General features: G+C 41.5%; 1 protein-coding gene across 1 annotated transcript in view; it reads right to left on the bottom strand.

Moving 5' to 3' along the window:
* KCNU1 (potassium calcium-activated channel subfamily U member 1) overlaps positions 1 to 22,683 on the bottom strand; it is a 137,198-nt gene that overhangs the window by 77,677 nt on the left and 36,838 nt on the right. Inside the window, 3 exon segments of the mRNA XM_065398344.1 lie at positions 2,976 to 3,127; positions 3,716 to 3,940; positions 7,451 to 7,550. Of these exon segments, the coding sequence (XP_065254416.1) occupies positions 2,976 to 3,127; positions 3,716 to 3,940; positions 7,451 to 7,550 (477 nt within the window).

Here is a 22,683-nt window from a genome sequence, read left to right on the forward strand (position 1 = left end):
TTGGCCGAAGATCTCAACGCATGTTGCAAACTGTAATTACTTTGGCTTCACAACAATCCTAAAACTATGATTACAGAGATGAACAATTGGGGTGCAGTATGGCTAGGTAGTTGCCCAAGGACACACAGCAAGTCAGTGGTAAGGATAAGAATGGACCTGATGCCAGGATTCTTGCTCTAACCGCTAGATACCACTCCTTCCCAAACCCATAAATAGAACCCAGGAGCCCTGACTCTCAGTTGCTCTAACCACTAGCCCACACTCTATCCATGAGTCAGGAAGAGAACCCAGAAGCCCTGATTTTTAATTGTCCTATCTCTGACCAGTACACTAGACTGCCTCTCTGAAATATAACCTAGGGGTCCTGGCTCTCGCTCCTATGCTCTAACTACTAGCCTTTTTCTCCCTCCCCAGAGAAGCAATCTGATTCTTTATACTCTTGTCAGTGTCCCTGCTTCTCCTATTCTGGAGCTGAGTTTTTCCATTATCCATGATATAAGATTTTTTCCCCCCATCCCTCTTGGTCATTTTAATGAATGAGGAAATCAGAGGCATCTTATTTCACATGCTCTGCTTCCATGGAACAAATCATCTTGTCATCTGTCCATCTCCCAACAGAATTGTTGGAAAGCTACATGGTGTGAGGAAGGATAGTCTTGTAGTTAAAGCCGAGGACTGAGGATCTGAGATCTATTCCTGCCTTGTTGCTGACATGATGTGTGACCATTGGCATGGGCCCAGATCAACAAAGGTATTTAGCCCACAATGCCTGAATACCTTGAGGACCTGGGCCATGTTGCCTAACTTCTTTATGCCTCAGTTTAAAGAGCTGTTTAAAGAACTGTAAAACATTGATAATACAGTGGCCTGGGAGCTTGTTGGGGTTAATTAAAGTTTGTAAAGGGCTCTGAAATCTTCTGATGGACAAAGCTATAGAAGTATTTCCAAAAGAAGTGGGTAAAAATGTACTTGAGGAAACTGCCCAGATGGGGTGGGAAAGGTTGCTTTTCTATTTTTCTCTATTATTGTTATTGCAGGTAAGGGGTTTGGATTCTGCTTATCACAAGTTTTGGTGATTAAGGCAAAAATGCTGAAGAGAAGAGAGCCAGTGATCGATAGAAAGAAATGTCTTTTTATTCCTGTAGATCTATCTATCTATCCATCCTATCTATCTATCTATCGCCATATGTACGTACAAAGATATATGTACAGTAGCTATATCTGTCTATTATGGATAGAGAGATACAAACATTATATATATAATGTTTGTATCTCTCTAAAATGTGTGTGTGTGTATATATATATACATATATACACATATATATAGACAGACGGTATCTATATCTATCTGTATGATGAATATATAGATCTATAACTATAGATCTAACTTTATATCTATGTACAAATCACTTTTTAACTAATTAATCTGTTTCAGCTACATGTACCTCTTACTCAAACCTACCTTATTAGTCACTTTTTCTTCTTTTCTAATCCTATATTCATATTGTTTTGTCAATTTATTATTTAAAAACGTGTCTCTGCCTTACTCTAATCTTTCCTTTGGCAAGCCATTGTTTTAAAAGCCTTGTGAATGATAATAAAGTATGGGGAAAACACTTAGGAGAGCCATATATTTCTCAGCCCGTTTTCAGTTAATTAATACTTCTCCTTTCCCAAGAGGAGGACAAATCTTGGCTCCTTTGCCAAATGAAGGGAGGAAGAGAGATGCAATAAATATTCTGCTGGACTGGATGTTTTGCTTCCATGGCAGTTCTGTGCTACAACTGCTGTTTAGATGAAACCCCCCCCCCCCAAATCCCCCATGGGGAAACATACAAATCTCTTACCTGTGTTGAAGGTTAGGGAGTGTGCAATGCATCTGCCATCTACTACTGCCCATTAGCTCCATTCACATGGGCTTTTGCAAACAAAACTGAAGCTACTAATGCTTCAGAAGTAAGCATGGATGCACCCCCCATTTCCCATCCTCAGAAGGTGGAAACCCAAAGTATTGCTCTGAAATTGGAAGAGTCATTGATGTATTTATCTTTTGGAGGGATAGGTCAGTGACCAGAGCAGTGGTAAATAGGGGGCAATGCCCAGCGGGTGGTGGAGAGAGAGAGGACACAGATGATTCCTCATAAAATTTTTCAGTTTGACTCTGTCGTGTTTTGCTATAACACGCTGGGTGGCTCTCTGAGCATGTGGAGAATAGGTCCAAGAAACCTACTGGTTTTCCTTCCCATTAAACACCTGCTTGTCAAGCAGAAAAGTGTCCTTCCCCACTCCCTGCTTCACCTCATTACTTAAGCTTTCTCTGTTTTTAATTTTTTTTTTTTACAATTATTTTACGCCAGGGGTTTCCTAGCAACCAAAGGATGGCCTGTGGGACACCTATGCCCCTATGGTTGTTCCTAGCAGTGGTAGTGGGTATATCTCCCAATACACACTGCCCATTGGTGAGAGTAGCCAGCTTCCTATTCTCCCTGACCCTTGCTAAGGAGTTGCTCTTACTTGGTGCCCCTCACCTCAAAGCTGCAAGATAGTGGGAACTGCTTCCTTGTGTCCCTTGATTACTACCAAATCTGACACCAGTACTAAGGCAGACAGAGGGCAGTGGCTGCATTTTTTACTTCTTCATGTTGGACAAAGCAGGACAGGGATTGCGGCAAGAGTTTCAACCTACAATCCATCTCTGGTCGGACCTTGAAAAACCTTAAAATTGCCGACAAAAAGTGCATGTTACCATCATGGCTGGTGTTAGTGCAAAGTCCTGACCCCTCTCAGTGAAAGATTAGTTTCAATTTGTCCTCTGCCAAGGTTTACACAGAAGTAAACTGAAATATTCCTCTTCTAATGCTGCTGCTTGAGAGAGGAGACAGAGATTATTTTATTTTCCCTTGCTTCATCACATCAAGATGCCCATCTACATAACTGAGAAGTTCTTACCTCCAGCAGTTGAGCTGCACTTAAACTGCATTGACCGGATGTTAAGAGTGGCTAAGATGCTTTCTGTGTCCACCAGAGTTGGATTGGTGGAAGCCCTCAGGTTAGAAGACAGGATGGTACACATGGTGCAGTACCTTATGTTAACTGCCCTCAGGTCTGCACAGGAGAGAGCGCTGCCCTGGTAAAAAAGGACAGATAATTGGAATATGAGACTGAGAGAAGGGTGAACATTAAAGGGTCATAGGTTTGGTTCAGATAAGCAAACAAATTTCAGAAACTTCTCCAACATTCCTCTCACCAGTGAAGGTCCAGAAACAGAAGTAGAAACTGCAAAAGCTTTGAGCTTCTCTTGTGAAATTTTGGATACTTTCCCACTTCTTGTGGGGAGCAGGTTCTCTGTACATCTGCAGGAAACCAGAGAGTGCAGAGGCACCCGTAAAAGAAAACAAACTTCGGAGAAGTGAAAATTTGTCAAGAAAGTTTTGGGTTCAGGTTCAAGTTTTGGGCAGAGGATCAATTAAGTTCTTGTTGGATCTGAATGGATCTGTTCATCTCTGATGAGAATACAGAATTACAGAAGGAAAATCCAGTGGAAGACAAAAGAAGCAAAGTCCCATCATAAGGGGAAAGTGTCAAATTTGGAGTGTTGCACATGGTTACTAAAAACATATTGAACTTTAAAACTGTCTAACAATGGTGTGAGTGTGTGTATGAGAGAGAGAGAGAGACAGAGAGAAAGTGAGAGACTGAACAGAGAAATTCTTACCGGGAATAATAGCAGCTTTGGGAAATTCTGGATAAATTTCCACTCTCTTTTCATATATTCCAGAGACCCGACAAAGACAATGTCTTTCAGCTCCTGGTAAGTGAAGTTACTGGCTCGTAAAGGCATCACAAAGTTCCGCAGCCCAATCAATGTTGAGTTAGTATCTCCAAAGACACAAACCACGATATGATCATGCAGAGGTGAAGTAGTTTGTTCCTGGTGCTTCTAAATTAAAACAGAACAGCCCCCAAGCTGCTAGTTTTTTATATTTTTCTTGGACCTTTTCCTTACTGGATAACACCCCTGTCGTAGAATCAGACTTTGTATAAAATGAAACAATTCCTCATAAGTTCTTTGAGTCCAAACTCACTCCCCTAAAGTTTCAGTGGCAGGAATACAACATAGCAGAGAAGATAGCTTACAAGGGTGAGGCAAGCTACACATTCAAATCCCAATAGTATCTGCTGAGCCCTACAGTCTTCTAAGACAGTAAAATAAATACCACGCAGTGTTGTGTTTATGAGTCTTTCTGGTGAGCCTTTAAAAAGTAAGGTCCTGTTAGCTGTGCATGGACATTACAGATACAAGGCACTTTTTCACTAAGTGTTGAAAGTTCACCTTGAAGTTGTGGTCAAAATCTCTCCCCCCAACCCACACATACATTGTTGTGAAGTGTGCTCCTCTCCGTACACATGAGCAGTATATTCCATGAAGCTTGCAACTTCCTGTCAGAAAACACAGGCTGATTGCTGCAAACAGAAGAATTTTATCCAGACACCAGATTAGAACCCATTCCTATGCTGTGCTCAGCCAGGGTTCTGGATTTTAAAGGGATGCTCTCCACCCTTACTGCACTGGCTGCTCCTACAGTGCTAAGGTTTTGTGTGTTCCATATCATGGCTAATCAGAACTTCATTGCAATGGTGAGATTAGAACTCCAATCATCTTGCTCCAGAAGCACAGAGCAGTATTGTTTGGAGCAAGCTATTAGCAGTATAGGGCCTACAATGCACAGTGGAGCAGTTCTTAGTCCCTCCATTAGAGAGCAGTGGTGTCCATACACAATTTTAAACCCTCTTTGTTCCCCTCCCTCACAGTCTATTCACCTCAGCTTTACTGCCCCTCTCATCTGTGTCCCCCTCAAGCCCTTTCCCTTCAGCATCCCTGCTCCCTTCTTTTCTGTCCATTTATCCGATATCTTCCCAACCAAACCCACCCCCAAATAAATAAATACATACATTAAATTGTAGCACTAACATGACACCTACTGCCTGCACACTGTTCTCTCTGCTTGTGTTTTATACCATGTTCCCCATGCTGTGTTTGCTACCCTGTGTTTGTGCATGAGCCCCCATTCTTGCTTGGTCCTTAGGCACTACTGCAGTCAATATGGTTAATAATAACAACAACTTTGGCCAATTTGTTATTTGCATAGGATCATATTTATCCAGTTATGTATTTACTATTAATTTCAGGGTTGGGGCCCCATTGTGCAAGGCAAGGTACAAATGCACAGGAAGACATGGTTAATCATTGTCATCTCATTTAAATCACAAAGATCGGGGAGAGGCAGAGCAATCATGTTATGGAATTTGTTTCCCTATTTTTTGACCAGATGTATATTTGGGTTTTGCATTTCTGGTTCTGTGACATCATGTTTCCTTGTGACGCACTACACCGTTGTTTGCATCATCCTCTCTGCATGACGAGGTGCCGAGTAATGAGATGTGACTGAGGAAGCCTTATTTGATTGGTACATGGTATGTGTCCACATTAACCAGTCGAGAGCTGTCAATGTACATAGCCAATGAGGTGTCAAATTAGTAAGTCCTCATAACATTCTTTCCCCAACCGCTTTTCTTCCCAGAGAAACAAAAGCATTATGGCAGAGGAAACTTTCCTGATAAGATAATATTACAATCATAACTAAATTAAATGATTGTCTCTAACTAATTGGATTAGTTTATATTGAATAATGAAACCTTCAGCTGTATTTAATGCAACATGCCTTAAGTCCAATGATTAGTTTGTGGAATGGAGCTAAACAATTAAAAAACACAATCTATTATATAGTGTATTTTATAGGAACAATTGGAAAAACGATGGCGGCTGGAATCTGCAGAAGGAAATATGCAATTGCTAGATCAACAGGAGCAAGTTTGGTATAATAAGTGAGCAACGGGGACTGGAATGTCATTTTGGAGAAACAAGTCTACAAACTTGAGGTGTAATTCCCAGCTTAAAGAATCATACTGGTGCTAGCTCTGATAGTGCTAGTGCACTAAAAAGAGCATAGCATGAGTAACGGGCGCGGCTCACCACCCCAGTACATATCCATCTGAGACGCTAGGTACGTAGCTGTGTTGGCTAGCACCTCAGGCTTCTTGCAGCCCCAGCCCCAAGTGTAGACATACGCTAAGGATTTGAAAATGTGACTTAGGTGCTTTTGAAAATGCTACACTTGGGTTATCTGACCTGAGCCCCCAGATCTTTCGGATATTTATCCCTTTCTATTTTGGAGGCTGATGGGTTTTAGGATCCTTTTACATGTTTAGAAGGAGGATGCTGCATTTCAAGCAGCATGAATTCCAACCTGCTGCAAGTCTCCCAGCTGGCGGAACAGCTTGAACATTCTGTATGTCTGATGAAATCTTTGATCACCTCACTGCAAGATTTGGTTGCCTCCTTTCAGCATCCTGGCAGCTCAGAGCACCGCCTGCCATTTCTAAATGGAATTTTGTTCTTTTAAAAGACTAACACTTATAGTAAATAAATGAACTAAAAAAAAAAAAAAGAAAGTTTAAAGATTCCCAGACTGGTAAAATCAGAACACAGAAAGTCTTTAAATTTGCAATTAAGTCATTTTAAAAATAAAATATTTGAAAATGAGTTTCCCCTTTGCCTACCTGCCAGGACCCTCTAGTGAACCAGCTGCCTCCCCGCCCTCAAGTCCTGCTGCATAGGAAAGGCCTTTCCAGAGAACGATTATGTATTATATTAGAAATATATTAAAAAGAGCCCCCTCCCTGTGCCCCCCATATAGCCCTAGAAAGGTTGGGGTTCAATTCCCTGCTCAGCCACAGACACCCTGTATGACCTTGGGCAAGTCACTTAGCTGCTCTCAGCCTGAGATTCCCATCCGTAAAATGGGGATAACACTCCTATGCCTGTCTTCTGCATGTTGAGTATACCTTCGTCCTATGCATCTGAAGAAGTGAGGTTTTTACCCACGAAAGCTTATGCCCAAATAAATCTGTTAGTCTTTAAGGTGCCACCAGACTCCTTGTTGCTTCTTTGGGAGAGGGACTGTCTCCTGCTGTGTACATGTACAGTGCCTAGCATGATGGGGTCTTTGTCTTGGTTGGAGCTTCTAGATGCTACTGTCATACTAATAATAATAACCAGCAGGAGCAGATGGAACCACCCTCATGGATGGTACAGCTTCCAGACACTCTCATTCCCACCTGTCCCTGAGGCTCAACCCCTCTTCGAGCTTCCCTCAGGATCTCGTAGCATAGATCAGTGTCTAAAGGGCACAGTGTATCCCGAAGAGAACAAGAAAGAACACAAGTAAAGTGAGTGAGTGAACAGTGCAGGTGTGAATGTGTCCTCGGCACTGAGTACACCGTGGGTACCAACCTCTGCAGACAGCAGAGCCCTTAGATATTTAAAAAGGCATTCCCCTGAAGCAGTCATAACAGTTCCATACAGCCTAGCTAATTACACCACACCTACCAGGATAGCCTGTTCCAATGGGACAGCCTCGCACCAGTGGAACATTCCTGTTGAATCCAGCAAAGCATTTCTATCCTCTTCTATCACGAGAGCTGCAGTCCTAAATAGACAGAGCAACTGATCAGCTACATTGCAGTCATGGTGACAGTTTAGCCACATTGAAATGATCTTTGTACCTGTTGGCAAGAACCCATCTTTGTCTGACTCATGGCTAGTCAGTCCCACTGTAGCAAGGCAGATCAGTTGTATGGAGCTGTACACTACACACAATAGTCCTGTCTTGTCCCTGCTGGTACATGGCTACAGTGATGGTGGAGCAATTTAGAGAACACAAGAGGGTATTATTTAGATGAATCCCCTTGTTAATGTGCTGTGTAGAGCCAAGCGAATGCAGGGAAAACATATTCATCAAATATTTCTTTGAATTATTATATGGATGGTTCTAGTGGCTGTTTTGTGCTTGCTTCCCCTGAATACTCTAAGCATCAAGTTCATCAGCAGGGATGTTCATGGAAAGAGCGATTTTTATGCAACCCTGGTCTAGCCCTAAAACCCAATGAAATCAACAGGAACCTTTCCCTTGACTTGATGAGTTTTGGATCAGGACAATGTTGCAGAGTATTGACAGAAAATAAATTTCAAATATGTAGTTGTGCTTCAAAGTGTTCTACTCATCTAATCAGGGAGCAGAAACAAGACCATCTGACTTACATATCCAATCAGGTTAAATTCTGAATGCCAAATTGTTGTGATGTTTCTGACCTCAAGAATTATTTAGAGAATACTTCTGAATGATAGATAATTATGAGAAAATCACTATCTGATCACAGCCAACTCTTGAACAGAAAAAGAGGTGAAATGTGTTGAATAAATAATTCACTCAGAACGATTTTCTCTGGTTCTAAAGTTGGGGTAAAATCAACCTTGAACAATTGTCAAGAACATTTACCAAGTCAGGTACAAAATCTACTTGATCACCCTATGACTGTAATGACCACAATAATGGGGGAATTAAAAAAACCCACATATGGGAATAGATCTTCTGCTAGCATAAATTGGCATAGCTCCATTGCTTCCATAGAATTACATGAGCCTGCACCAGCCGAGGTACTAGCCCTTCATATTTTACATGTCTTAGGGCTTGTCTACTCTTAAAAGGCAGCAGCGTCGCTGTAGTGCTTCAGTGAAGACGCTACCAATGCCGATTGGAGGGCTTCTCCTACTGGCGTAGGTACTCCACCTCCCAAAGAAGCGGTAGCTATGTCGACAGGAGAAGCTCCCAGCCCCATTGATATAGCGCAGTCTACACCAGGAATTAGGTTGGTATCACTACATCATTCATGGTGAACAATGCAGTTAAACCGACATACCTTGCTGGTGTAGACCATGTGTCAGTAATCTCTCACCTGACACAAACAGAATTAGCAAGGTGAGGTTCACTGAATGGGAGGGTGTTGCAGGGGCAGGAGGGAGGTGTGAAAGGAAAGGGTGACATTCCTTTATGAGGCTTGCAGGGCCTTTCTGAGTCTGTTTCTTTCCACAGGAGACCTCATCAAAGACCAGGCTGGAAGTTCCAGCTGGCTGCTGCTAGCTCACCAACCTTAGTCTAAGGAAGTAATAACAAAGCCCCAGGGTGTCCTCATTAGAATGGGTTGCCTTGTTCTTTTTAAATTAACATGTTTCCAGGTTTTATAAACATTCACCCATCACAAGACCAACACAAAATATAAAAGCCACAAAGGGTCCATTAATGGCACTGAGCAAAGCTGTAATGACTGCAGCTTGCCAAGCAGCCCACAAGCCTTTTCTGCGACATGCTCAAGACATTAGAACACATGCTGAGTTTAATTTTAATCAGAAGTCAGAGAGCTGGCTCCATTGCAGAACTTCAGTGCCTTCTTAACCCTGTTCCCTCTTAGCTAGCACAGTCCAGCAGGGACCAGCACCAGATGTTTCAGAGGAAAGTGCAAGAACCCTCACCCGTGGCAGATATGGGATAATCTGCCCTCCGTGATGGTCTCACTTTAGAGACTGGCTTAAACACTGAACCATAAGGTCTTATATCTCTTCAAAATTTAATTATTATTAACTATTAAAACTCTAGATATTATTGCTACCATGTAAATGTCTAGTCCCTTTTTGAATCTTGCTAAATTCTTGGCCTTAATGACATCCTGTGGCAGTGAGTTCCACTGTCTAATTACAAGTTGCATGGGAAAAAAATCCTTTTATTAGTTTTGAATTTTTCACTTTCCAATTTTATTTTCTCTCCCTTTGTTCTAGTGTTATGAGACAGGGAGATTGTCTAAACAGAACTGTCTACAGTAATTGATATATCCAGGGGAATAAATAAACCTGCGTCCCTTTAAATCTCTCCAGTGTCTCTGTACAGTCGGATGCCAAATAAAGACACTTTTGTCTGTTAGCCATACTGCTCCTCCCCAGTATTCAAGGCCTCCTCCCTGCTGCCCAGATAATGAATGTCCCAGCCAGTGATTAAATGGTATTTTGGAAAGTTGGAGACAGTCTTCTCACAAGCTCTTTTTACTCTACTCAGCTCTACCAATCAATCAGTGCACCAGTTTTCTATCATAATAAAACCATCATCTATATACACAAGCTGTCATGGGTGACATCTCCCTTCATTCCAATATTATAGGAAACATATATGCCTTGGAGGAAACACCTGTTGGAACCCTGAGATGAAAAAAAAAAAAAAGAAAAAAAAAAAAAGACTGCAAGAAACCCACTTCATCATAAAGGCATCCACCTGAAAGGGGATTGTAATTTAGCTCACCATTCTTTAACTAAGGTTCCCTTCTGCCATATGCTCTGCAAATGACATGATCCTTGCAGAAAACTGCTTTCCTTGGGAGAGGAATAAATCAGCCTACACTGAGATCTTAGGAATTTGAAAGTGGGGAAAAGAGTCTTACTGGTATATAGATGCTTAGGGCCAGATTATCAAAAGTGTTCAGGGCCAGCTTTTCAAGAGCTTGTCACTTATTGTTGGGGCCAAATTTCTCAAAAGGGCTAAGAATGTTCGGTGCTGGGCTTTTTTGAAAATCTGGCTTTCGGTGTCAGAATAAGAGCTCCTGCATAGTGAGTGGCTTTGGAAAAGCTGGGCCTTGTTTAGATGCCTGAATGGGAGCTGAGCTCTTTGAAAATCTGGCCACAATTGTGAGTGCTGAATGTTTGAAAATCTGGAGATAGGTGCATATCCCACTTGTGGATGAGTGCGTAGGGATGTAGGTGTGTAGGGGGTGTGTGGGTGTGTTTCCAAGTCCCACTCTGTGCCTGATCCACTCAGAATATGAAGCTTTTATAGCCTCACCTGACAATGCTTGGCTGTTTAACCAAGCCGTAGAAAGACTTGTGCTTTCAGCTCTAGAGGTCCCCAATTTAATCCCCTGTGTGTCAGCCAGGATGGCAGCCATCACGGGTGCTCCAGAGTTGAAATGATAGGTAGATAGATAACTACAGTTTGAGAGTGAAGTTTGTTCTTTTCCTATATCAACTCATAGTCAAAATTGTAACAGAAACCCATCAGTCACGTCTTAGTGAACACTAGATCAGTACTTCAGCTCCGAGGTATGCTAGAAGACAGATAGATCCATTATGTTTCAAACTTCATATGAGAACTTTGAACTAGCATAAGTGATTAACAGTTGTTTATAGCATTGCAAGACAGGAATGGAAGCCTTTTTATCATATCTTCAACTGCCAACAACGTCCTGCTGATAAGCTATCTTTAAATCCTTCACAATGTCTTTGAAAAGCTCTGAAATCTTTTTTGAATCCCCAGCCTGCAGCATTATGACCTTGGATGTTTCATTCTCACATAGGAGAATGTGCTTGAAGTGAGTCTTGGTGTCAGATTTTTTGGTGTTTGCTGAGTTCTTTGCTTACTTGTATTCCCTTGGCTTCGGCAAGCCAAGAACCTTTGCAAATCCTCAGGACACAATGCTGCCTTCTGTCTCCCAGTGTTGTAATGAGGAGAGGAAAAGGACATAAGACTGAATGCAAAGCATCCTACCATTAGCAGTGGATGGAAAAATTTCTTGATTATGCCTGAACAACTAACACACATGGTAAATCCCTGAGGGGCCATTGCAGAAGAAATCTCTGGGTACCTGAATGAAGCAAGCAAGTTGATTCAACAGCTGGAGCTTGGAAAGTTCTCATCTCACCAGCCTGGACATCGTACCATTGTCTTCTGCATGTTGAAGCTCATGAATGAGTTAATGCATGGAATATAGGCTATTCAGTTCACATCCCATTTGGGAATCCTCTTTATTGTTTTGTTTAATCACTCCCAGATATTGCACTGCACATATGTTAGTCTTGTACTTCAAGGAGGAATGGGGCTTCATACACAAAGCAAAAATTGCCTGTGCCTGAGCAGGTTGCTACACAGTCTTCCTTTCATGGCCATGGCTGCATTGTGAGAATACTGCTTATTCATCATCACAGATTAATTTATATCACTTCAATCATAATGGATCAAAGTGGTTTACGTACTTTGCATGGAACTGTGAGGTGTAATTAATTAATGTATGCAGAGGAGCTATGCATAATTGCAAAGTATCATTATTTATAGTATTCCAACAAACAGTTAACAAACATATCGGGCAACACGTAAAACCTATCTAAAAAATAAGCATTTTAGAAAAAAGTATTGTAATTATATCCATTGAACCAAACAGCTCCTTAACAGCATACATGCAACCCCTAGTGAAGTGAGTGGAGTTATATAGGTACCACTAAAGTTGCAACAGACAATTTTATTTATAGTCCAGAAACACCTAAAGGCCACAGCTGAGATCAGGGCCTTATTATACTAGGTGCTTTGACCGCACAGTGTAAGGGACAGTCCCTGCCCCCAAAAGCTTTCAATATGAACTGACAAGACAGAGACAGGATGGAAAGTGATTTGCCCACAGTCACAAACTAGGTGGATAGAAGGGCTGAGATCAGAACCCAGATTTTCTAACTCCCAGTCTAATACATCATCCATTAAGCCACAGCAAGGCGACATTGAGACATACCGTGCTGCAGCGGCACAGCTGTACCAGACGCTCTGGTCAAGATGCTCTATGCCGATGGGAGAGAGCTTTCCCGTCGGCATAAAAAAACCACCTCCATGAACGGCATATGCTATGTCGGCGGGAGAAGCTCTCCCGCCGACATAGTGCTGTACACACAAACGCTTATGCTGGTGTAATTTACGTAGCTCAGGGGTCTGGAATACTCACACCTCCATGCAACATAAGTTTTGCCAGCATAGGCTGCAGTGTAGACATAGCCTGAGACAGCACCAGCATTGTGCCAGCTGCTTTATGTTTAACTACAAGAATAAAGTTCTCTGCAACCATAAGGTTAGCAACTTTTGTTTTAAATGAAAAGCCAGAAGTCTCATGTAATAACATGCCTGCAGGAGCTGGGGATTTAATAAAAACACCAAATATCACAAGATTTGTGATAAAATCATGAGTTAGCAACTCTGTGAACAAAACATGGGTGCAAATGTACAATAGGTAACAATGCTGCACTGTTGACGAGATGGCCTAGGTGCTCTCATGGGTCCTTTCCACCTCTAAACACTATGATGCTGTTTGACCTTCTTTAGTAAGCCTGTCATCTGATCTGTATGTCCCCTCTCTGCCCTCCACTCTAATTAGCTTCCTCAGAAAGGTTGCTAGCACTTTACTGTACAAGGACACGTTGTGCAGCACGCAGATAAAAGCCAGGTGCCATAACTCCAGCACTGACGTGTTTAATAACCACACCATTATCACAAGAAAGCCAGACGCCCTGGTTGCAGATTGAATGTGTGTGTCCGCAAATTGTTTTAACAGAAAACAATAGCTCATTATGAGTGGTGTCTATTTTGAGATCTCTGCTGAAGTTCCCAAGGGTTACTGTAGGGCCATTAAAAACCCAGTCCTGCCCACACCTATGTATAACGTATTGCAACTGAGAGATGGTTTAAAATGGCAAACCACTAACTCAGAGTAGCATCAGCTTCAGGACTCTGGCAGCCCCTAACTAGGTTAGTCTGTGACCCAAGCCCCCCCCCCCCCCCCCCACACACACACACAGATACACTCAATTCACCAGCTGTGACATCACCCGTGATTGCCAGAACATCACAATGAAGGGGTATTGTCCTGACACGGCACTGTGTCAAAACTACTGTTCCCTGTGATGTCATGGTCTTGGTTCCTTCCCACCCTCCCTGCATTCCAACTTATTTCATGTCACTGTACCACTGATTTAAATTTAACCATTTTTACCGAGGTGAGGAAAAATGCCTTTCACTCACAGCACAAACTTCTGAAGGTATACTGCTGAAGAAGTGATGTGGTTTGCCTTATGGTGAAAAGCCCATATTTGGCTGGTTTTATACTATGAGAGAACTTTACACACAGCTGTACTGATGGAAAATGACCACAGATATTTACAGTGCAAAGTTTTGGATTCAAGCCCATTGTCAATCAGAATGGGCGGATGCTAACTTTAAAAAAAGTAGGGCCAGATTCTGCTACTCACACTTTCAGCAGTGGCTTTTCTCGGTGACGGTCAGACTGATCAGAGAGTAAGGCACTACTCAGCTCGAGCACGAGTGGCAGAATTTAACCCCTAATTATTTAATTAAACCCCCAAAGCACTTGATATGTATGAAGGAACAACGTTGAACTTGGCAAACAGGGAAAAACAAATCTGGTCATAATGACGAATAATCTCCAATGACAACCTTGTTGTTTTTCTGAGAGCTTCTCAACAGTTCCCTCTTTTTTTTTTTTTTTTGGTCACTGCTTATCAGAATTTGCATGGCTACTTAGCGGGTTAATTTAATTATCAGCAGTGCTTCTGAACAGCCTGATGGGGGATCTGTGGAGGGCAACAGAATCTGTTGTTGAATTATGAAATTGCACACACTCACACATCTGGAAGCCATCGTGGAACAGATCACTGTCTTGTAAACACATGTTGAGTGTTGCAATATTGTACTAATCACTTCCAACCTGTCAAAGTTTGCAGGAGAATAGTGACTGGGAACATTTGGGATAATTTGTAACCTAGTGCCATCAGCTACTTCCCCCCACTTATCATGACATAATTAACAGCAAAATAATCTAAAGAACAGAACTTAGGTTAGTCAAGATCTTCGATGATAGGAGTCATTTTTCAGTAAGGCCGATATCCAGCAAAAGCTGGCACCCAGCTACACAGCAGCATACCACGTGATTTTTAGATTAACTGAATCTCTAGCATGTGAGACGGACTGCTCTGAGTCCTCTACAAGTGGCATGCAGCTCTGGTGCTGGCTTTCTGCACTGGGGTGGATTTAATCCAATACAAAACAATCATTCTCTCTTAGGGAGACATACCTGGTGGAGTAATGGGTGTTTGGACTCAGTGAAACAAAGAGGAGTTTTGTTGAGCGAGGATTGAGCACAGAAGGTGAAATTCACCCCACACAAGGCCTATGTACCATTTAAGTCCTGCTTAGGCCTATTTTGAGTGCTTCAGTGGTGCATAGGCCTTGTGGCTAGCCCTCTGCACAGGACTGAGTTCCACCCAGGCAGACTAAGGAATTCAGGACTTGGCCCTGTAATAGAGGCTTCCTACCAGTATTTCTCACATGCTAGCGCACCAGTTCAACCAACAAAATATGGCTGCCTTGTACTCCAAGGAGCTCAAGTTCGTTGTTAATCCACTGCATACCTGTTTAACTCAAATCCCCATTCAGTAATTAAACAGGTTTTTTTAAATGGATCATTACAATGTGATTTATGACTTTTGTGTAATTGTCAGAATTACTGTAGGTAATTAAAATACAAAGTGCACGCTGCCAGAGACTTCAGTCACTCTCTGCACCCTCATTAAAAATCAGGAGCTGACCAAATTAGAAATAGATTGGTTTGCACAAGTTCACAGGGAAAGCTAATTATGAAACTTATCCTTATGCACTCAGAACTCACACAGTCAGTCACGCAAAGTCTTAAAGCGATAATACTATTGTACAATGTGAAATGGAGTGAGCAATATATGGTGGGAACAACTCTCATTACGCTGTGAAAAGCAACTTTGCATAGTAAGTATATGCCCAAAACCCTTTGGAAAGGCTTGATAATGGACATGAGAGAAGGGAATAAAGAGGCTTAGGGGAGAGAGAAAGACTATGCTTTCACATGAGATTTGAAAAGAGGTAGGAAAATGCAGGGAGTAGCAGAAGTTGCAGAGAAGAAGGCTCTCTCACCAACAGTGGCAAGATGGAGAGAAAGAAACAGAGTGAAGAGAATGGCAAACGGAGCTGAGAGAGATGAAGTCTGTGAGGTTGGCTGGAATAAGTCCATAGGCATCTTTAAAAACAAGGAAGGGAGATTTGTACTGGACTGTGAAATGCATGAATAAACAAGGATGTCAGCAGACGGCAGGGGTTGAAATAGCACTAAAGCTGGCTGGGAATTTTTTGGCAAACTGTTTTTGCATCAAAATATGTTGATTCCTCAGAACTGAAACTGTTTGCAGGAAAGGGTCTGTTTCGATTAATTTCTTGAAAAAAATGTGGAACAATAGTTTAGAAATGGTTGAAAAGTCCAGTTTTTGATGTTTTTTGAAACAAAAAATTTCAACTTCACAGTTCACGATGACTTTTCCTTTTGAAATTTGGGCTAATTATAGTATTTTTTAATGATCCAGATTGAAACAAAATGTTCCTAAATTGCCTAAATAAAATGTATCAATTAACCCAAATCATTTTTTTTTTCAGTTTTTCACAGGTTTGTGAAAATTTGAGATTTTCAATTTTCATCCTGATTTGGAATGAACGTTTTTTTCTAAATTTCTAATATTTTCCCAATATAGAAAAAAACATTTCCCACACAGATGTAGTTGTCACCTCTTGGTGCATAACATTCTGCATGTCCTGCTGTCTGGAGAGCAGGAACAAGAGGATACGGAGGCCAACATACAGATTTCAGCTGAGTTTAAGTCAAGAAATAAATTGTTGGTGAAATCATGGTCCCATTGACATCAGTGGCAAAACTCCCATTGACTTCAATGGGGACAGGATTTCTCCTCTATAAATTATAGCATGTCTTTAAATTTCCAGATGCAAATGGACATTTTCTCATTAGTGGTTATGCAAAAATTTGGTACTTGTGTTTTGGTACCAGTAAATGAACCAGATTTATATGTAAACAGATTTATGATGTCACTAAACCAGGCATCTCTAGACAGTTTTTGCACTCTTTGCACAGCTAGAGCTGTCACTAAGTCTCTTATACCATATCACCACTTGATCCAGGCTATAATGTCTCATACACTGGTTTGTTGAGCTTTAAGGCTTATTGGTTGAGTTATCCTTAAGCTGAAAAAGACATCAGAGCTCCAAGATCAAGACTCACCCGGTGCTGTGTTAGAATAATAAATGAGGACGTTTCAAAAAATCTTTTATAAAGGAAAAGAGGAACTAACAAAATGCTGCTGGAGCTGAGGTTGAGCTGTGTTGGGTTCCCTTACAGGATTCTGGGGCTTAGGGGTTGTGGAGAGAGAAAGAGAATATAGCTGAATGTATCCCACCTGATTTCTCCAGTCCAGATAAGTCCAATGAACTGCATATGCATTTATCATCTGATCTTATCTATCAATTTATCTAATCTGTCCTCTTGACACAGACAAGGACTTTTTGCTAATACACAACATGAAGCATAGACTCCACTCTAGGGTAAAGAATAAAATGCAAAATAATACCCTCACTTCCCAAAATACAAAACAAAACAAAAACCTGCCTTAGATCAGGTTCACAAATACTAAAAAAAAAAAAAAAAAAACCACACCTGGTAATTTCACATGAGTCTACCCACCCTCATCTTTCCCCCACAGTCTCCCAGCACTCTTCATTTAAGGTCATACGGCGAATCAGATTTTCAAAACAAGATTTGGGAAAACATGGATGAAATAAGAAATGGCCTACTAAACATTTTCCAAAAACCCAGTCAGAAGGGTTAACTTTGTTTTTCATTCCTTGTCCCTCTTAAAATTCCAATTTCCAAATGACATTGGAAGGCCCAAAATTTCCTAGACAAAAGAGGCATGGAGAAGCATCCGAACTTTTCATGTTTATCCAAACCCTCTGAGGTTGCGCTATGGCTTTAAACACCCACTGACATTTCCATCAACAGAAAAACAAAGGGAAAGTGAAACTTGTTTAACTTGTAAGTTAGGTTTTCCCCCTGACTGAAACACAGGCAGCTAAACTTTCCCAGAACCCCCACTCCTTCAGGGTAAATGCCAGGTAGGGATTAAAAGCACACAGTGCATGCTGACAAAAAGGATCTTGCTTATTGTAACAACACTTTCTCCACCTCTATCTATCTCCCTTTTCTTGAGAACACAGTTTTACACTTGTCCTTCATACAAATAACCCGAGGGTGAGAATTATTCAGAAGGCTTGTGTTTGACACCCCATCTGTTCATTTCTGACAGCGATATATAATATAAGGCTATAAAAACTTGAAAAATAATGCAACATAAAAAGGGATTGACTCGGCTCCAAGAGGCCATAAACGGTAACAAATACCACTGTATGATTTATTTCATGCTGTAATCTTTACAGTAAGTCATCTTTCAGACATTTCCATGTGACAGGTTTTAATAATATTAATGCCCAGAGCAATCCAAATCATCGCCAATAGACATATTTATCAAGCTGCCAATCCAAGTAAATGAAATTCTATAAGCAATAATGTAACATGTTTAAGGGAAGCTAATAAAACAAGTCAGCAGAGAAATATTACTTCAAAGTATTCTCTCTCTAATCCGGCCCTGGATGTTATACAGCCAAAATGCAAATCTTTCCCCTATGTGATTTATTGCTCCAAAAATACCAATGACCTTTTCGCGAGCTCCTGCACAGCCCCTCACACACATTCATAAAGATCGCGATGCATTCTGCCAGATTAGCTGAATGCTGGAGTGCTTAGCATTATTGCTTTGTTTTGCCTTGCCTTTGGATTGAGATGTGATGGGTAGCATCAAAGAATAAGATCTTACGTCTTTAAAATTTATTAAAAACTGACAAGCCCTAACGTAGGCTTCGCAACTCAGCAGGTATTTAGGAACAATTATCCAGATGCTAGATAAGTTTCAATTAAAGAGGAACTAAAATTTGGTTCTTTAACCTGGTTTTCCCTTTCATCTAATTCAGTTTTTTATTAATCCTTTGTTTGGCTAAACAATCTCCCATCCAGGACAAAAAGGAGCCTGAGACAGCACAGTCAAGCAGCAATATGGGATCTTATGCACAAACATTCTTTAGTACCTATCTAGAAACAGAGCAGGAATGAAAAACAAGAGTCATCAACTCAGCAAAAAATACACCATTAAATTTGTCATGCCTATAGGCAAGAACATGTGGAAAAAACATGTCTAGTAAAGGAAATGTATTGATGGAAGGACTCATAAGTGTCTCAGGATCCTAACAGGTTTTTATCTTTCACTTATAGCCCAGCTTTATAGAATTTCTTTTGTGAAATGGTACCAGTTAAGTTAATTTCCTGGATATAAAGACCCACTTCCTGGTGATCTATTTTGGGTGAAAAAATGTGTATGTGTGTGTATTTGAGTTTTGTATGTGTAGTTTGCGAGAAGAAATCTTTAATCAGAGCTCTGCATGCAACCAAAAATCTATGCAAGGCCTGGGCCCGGTGGGTTTTGAGGTTAGTAACCCTGCCCTATTCCCTCCATCTGGACCTCCTTGAAATTTTCTGAATTTCAGGTTCTTGATGAAATTTTAAATTGAAAATACATTTTTTGACAAAGAACCCTCTCCCGACAAATATAAACACAAGTGTTTTGTCAAAAAAATAGAGTTTTTTGACTAAATATGGAGCTAGTGAAAAGTTTTTGAGCAGTGAAAAAGTTTGCTGATTTTGACATTTCAAAAGTTCTGAAAATGTATTAACATATTTTGAAAATTCCTGATTTTTTGTTTTTTTGGGGGGTACCTACTCTACCTTCTCTCTCTCTTACTCCTTAGATGGAGTCTATTTTAGTGGTATCTGAGCACCTTTTTTATGGAGTGCTTAAAACTAAGTGCTTTAAAAGTCCCCAAGTCCTGCAACCTTCATAAACAAGGGGTCATGTGATCTATAAGTTCTTGTCTACGGTAGGGAATAGAGCCATTTGTAACTGAACTGATTTAAGCATGAACAGTTCAGTAGATCTACACTAACTAGAATGAATTGGTTTAAGACCCTTTGCATATTCCCTCATCCACAACAGCACTGTCCCTAAATCATTTCAACTGCAATGCCCTCTTGGCATCTATCCTAAAGTTCTGACCATAGCTCCCAGAAGTGGTGCATCTTGAAGATTTTGAACAGCCTCTGGTACACAATGTGAACCAATGCAGTTAGTCTGTGTCCATATATGCACTGCAGTGGTTCAAGAGAAAGTGGCTTCTAATGCTGCAGCAGCAGAGCATACTCCAAATGGTATTAAGCCAGTTTGGAAAACTTTTGGAGCACTTCTGTGCATGAACACAAAGGCTGGGATTTCAAAGGAGCATCTGAGAGCTAAGTACCCAGCTCCCACTGAAGATCACTGGGAGCTGGGCTCCTAAATTTCCATAGATCCTCTTTTAAAATCCCAATGGAGGTGCAAAGGATCCCTAGTTCAATGACATTTCAATTTGTCAAGAAGGGTTTTGGTCCAGGGCTCAAGCCAGGGAGACACATTCTACTGCTTAGTGGTAAGGGCAATGGCCTGGGATGTGGAAGACCCATGCTTAAATCCCTGCTTTGCTGCATTTGGGGTGCAGAGCAGGGATATAAACATGGGTTGTGCACATTGCAGGCCACTACCTCAACCTAACCTCTGTGCTATGGAGTGTGATAGTCATCCTCTCACTAGGCAGCCCAGGATGGAAACGCTCAGGCATGTTCACTCAATTCCACTGTTGCAAAGACATGCACAAGGTTTTGTTTCATTCCAGTGCAGAACAAAACCAAATGTTGAAACCTGGAAAGTGACTTTAAGGATGTACGGAGTGAGTTCAACCGGTAGTGCCCCTACACAGGAGGCAGCCACAGCTGTAGGGGGTGGTTTGCTTGCAGTTGGTCCTGGCCACTCACTCAGCTCTCACTCGTGGGTCCAAACAGCTGCATGTACACTGCAGTGTCACACCCTGGTACTTTACCTCAGCTGGCATGCTAAAGCTAGCGAGAGTAGTTAGTGGTGGCAACCGCTTAGAGAAGGTCATGCCTGGCCCTCCAAGGAGTCGGGGACAAACACTTGTGGAATATTAGACAATAGAAACTGAATGAAGAATGGAAAAGACTTAATTTGGCCCCATTGTCATTGCTGAGAATATGGACATGAACCAAAGAAGAAGAGAAGAAAGTTACCGGAGCACGGAATTGTTGTGCTCCTGACAACTCTATCTAGCAGAGTGTGTATCCGCTTTGTGAGCTTGGGCACATCACTTCCCCTCTCTGTGTGCCCCTCCCTTTGGGCTTGTCTTCACTACAGAGCCTTCGCTGGCATAGCTATGCCAGCAGATCCCGCTAGTGGAGACACAGCTTAAGCAGACAGAAGAAGTTCTTCTCCCGGCATGACCACACCACCTCCCAGAACAACATTAGCTAAGATGACAGAAGCACTCTTCTGTTGACATAGCTGTGTCTACACCAGAGGTTTCGCCAGCATTGCTCTGTTGGCTAGGGGTATGCTTTTTTCCCCATTCACAGATGACATAGCTATACCAGCAAAACTTTATCGCATAGTCTGAGACTTTGGCTGTGTCATAACTATAAAGGGAAGGATAACAGCTCTCCTGTGTACAGTACTAAAATCCCTCCTGGCCAGAGACTCCAAAATCCTTTTACCTGTAAAGGGTTAAGAAGCTCGGGTAACCTGGCTGACACCTGACCCAAAAGACCAATAAGGGGACAAGATACTTTCAAATCTTGGGGGGGGGGGGGAAAGGCTTTTGTGTGTGCTCTTTGTTTGAAGGGGTTGTTCGCTCTTGGGACTGAGAGGGACCAGACATCAATCCAGGTTCTCCCCATCTTTCTAAACAAGTCTCTCTTATTTCAAACTTGTAAGTAAAAAGCCAGGCAAGGCATCTTAGTTTTACTTTATTTTCTCAACTTGTAAATGTACCTTTTACTAAAGTGTTTATCTTTGTTTGCTGTACTTTGAACCTAAGACAGAGGGGGGTCCTTTGAGCTCTTTAAGTTTGATTACCCTGTAAAGTTACTTTCCATACTGATTTTACAGAGATAATTTTTACCTTTTTCTTTAATTAAAAGCCTTCTTTTTAAGAACCTGATTGATTTCTCCTTGTTTTAAGATCCAAGGGGGTTTGGATCTGTATTCACCAGGAGTTGGTGAAAGGAAGGAGGGGGGAAGGGTCAATTTCTCCTTGTTTTAAGATCCAAGGGGGTTTGGATCTGTATTCACCAGGAGTTGGTGAAAGGAAGGAGGGGGGAAGGGTCAATTTCTCCTTGTTTTAAGATCCAAGGAGTTTGGATCTGTATTCACCAGGAAATTGGTGAAAAGTTTCTAAAAGCTTCCCAGGGTAGGGAATGGTGGCAGCGGACCAGAACTAAGCTGGTAGTTAAGCTTAGAAGTCCTCATGCAGGCCCCTACATTTGTACCCTAAAGTTCAAAGTGGGGATACAGCCTTGACAGGCTGTCTTCTCCATTTAGACTGTGAGCTCTTTTTAAAAGGGACTGTCTCTTACTATGTGTGTACACAGTGCCTCCTGATCTCAAATAGGAGTCTCTAGGCACTATTATAATGCCAATAATAAGTACTACTACTAACTGTAACATTGTAAAATGTCCTCCTATGGGAAGCAGTGGAAGTCTAATCCCTGGTGGCATTTAAATCTAGACATCCGAAAACCTTGTGTAGGGTACAATGATGGCTTGGCTAGATGGGACATCATTGCCTCTTTTGTGATTTGATGGTGAGGGAGAATCTTGATGGGGAAGGGAATTATGTATTTGCGTATTTGGCCGCATCTTCAGGGAATTACAGAACATCTCCTAGTAAAATTTGTGTTCCTTTTCGTTAAGCGGCAGCAAAGATCTCAGGGAAAAATAAATAAATAAGAAATTCCTAATCCCCAAGGTGTAATGCCAGAGTATGGAAACTCACTTCTCTTGAATACCTCCCTCTGGCATAATTGACTTTTCATGCACATTTTAATAAT

Source organism: Emys orbicularis, chromosome 2, assembly GCF_028017835.1.
Source record: "Emys orbicularis isolate rEmyOrb1 chromosome 2, rEmyOrb1.hap1, whole genome shotgun sequence".
In the NCBI taxonomy this organism is placed as follows: Eukaryota; Metazoa; Chordata; order Testudines; family Emydidae; genus Emys; species Emys orbicularis.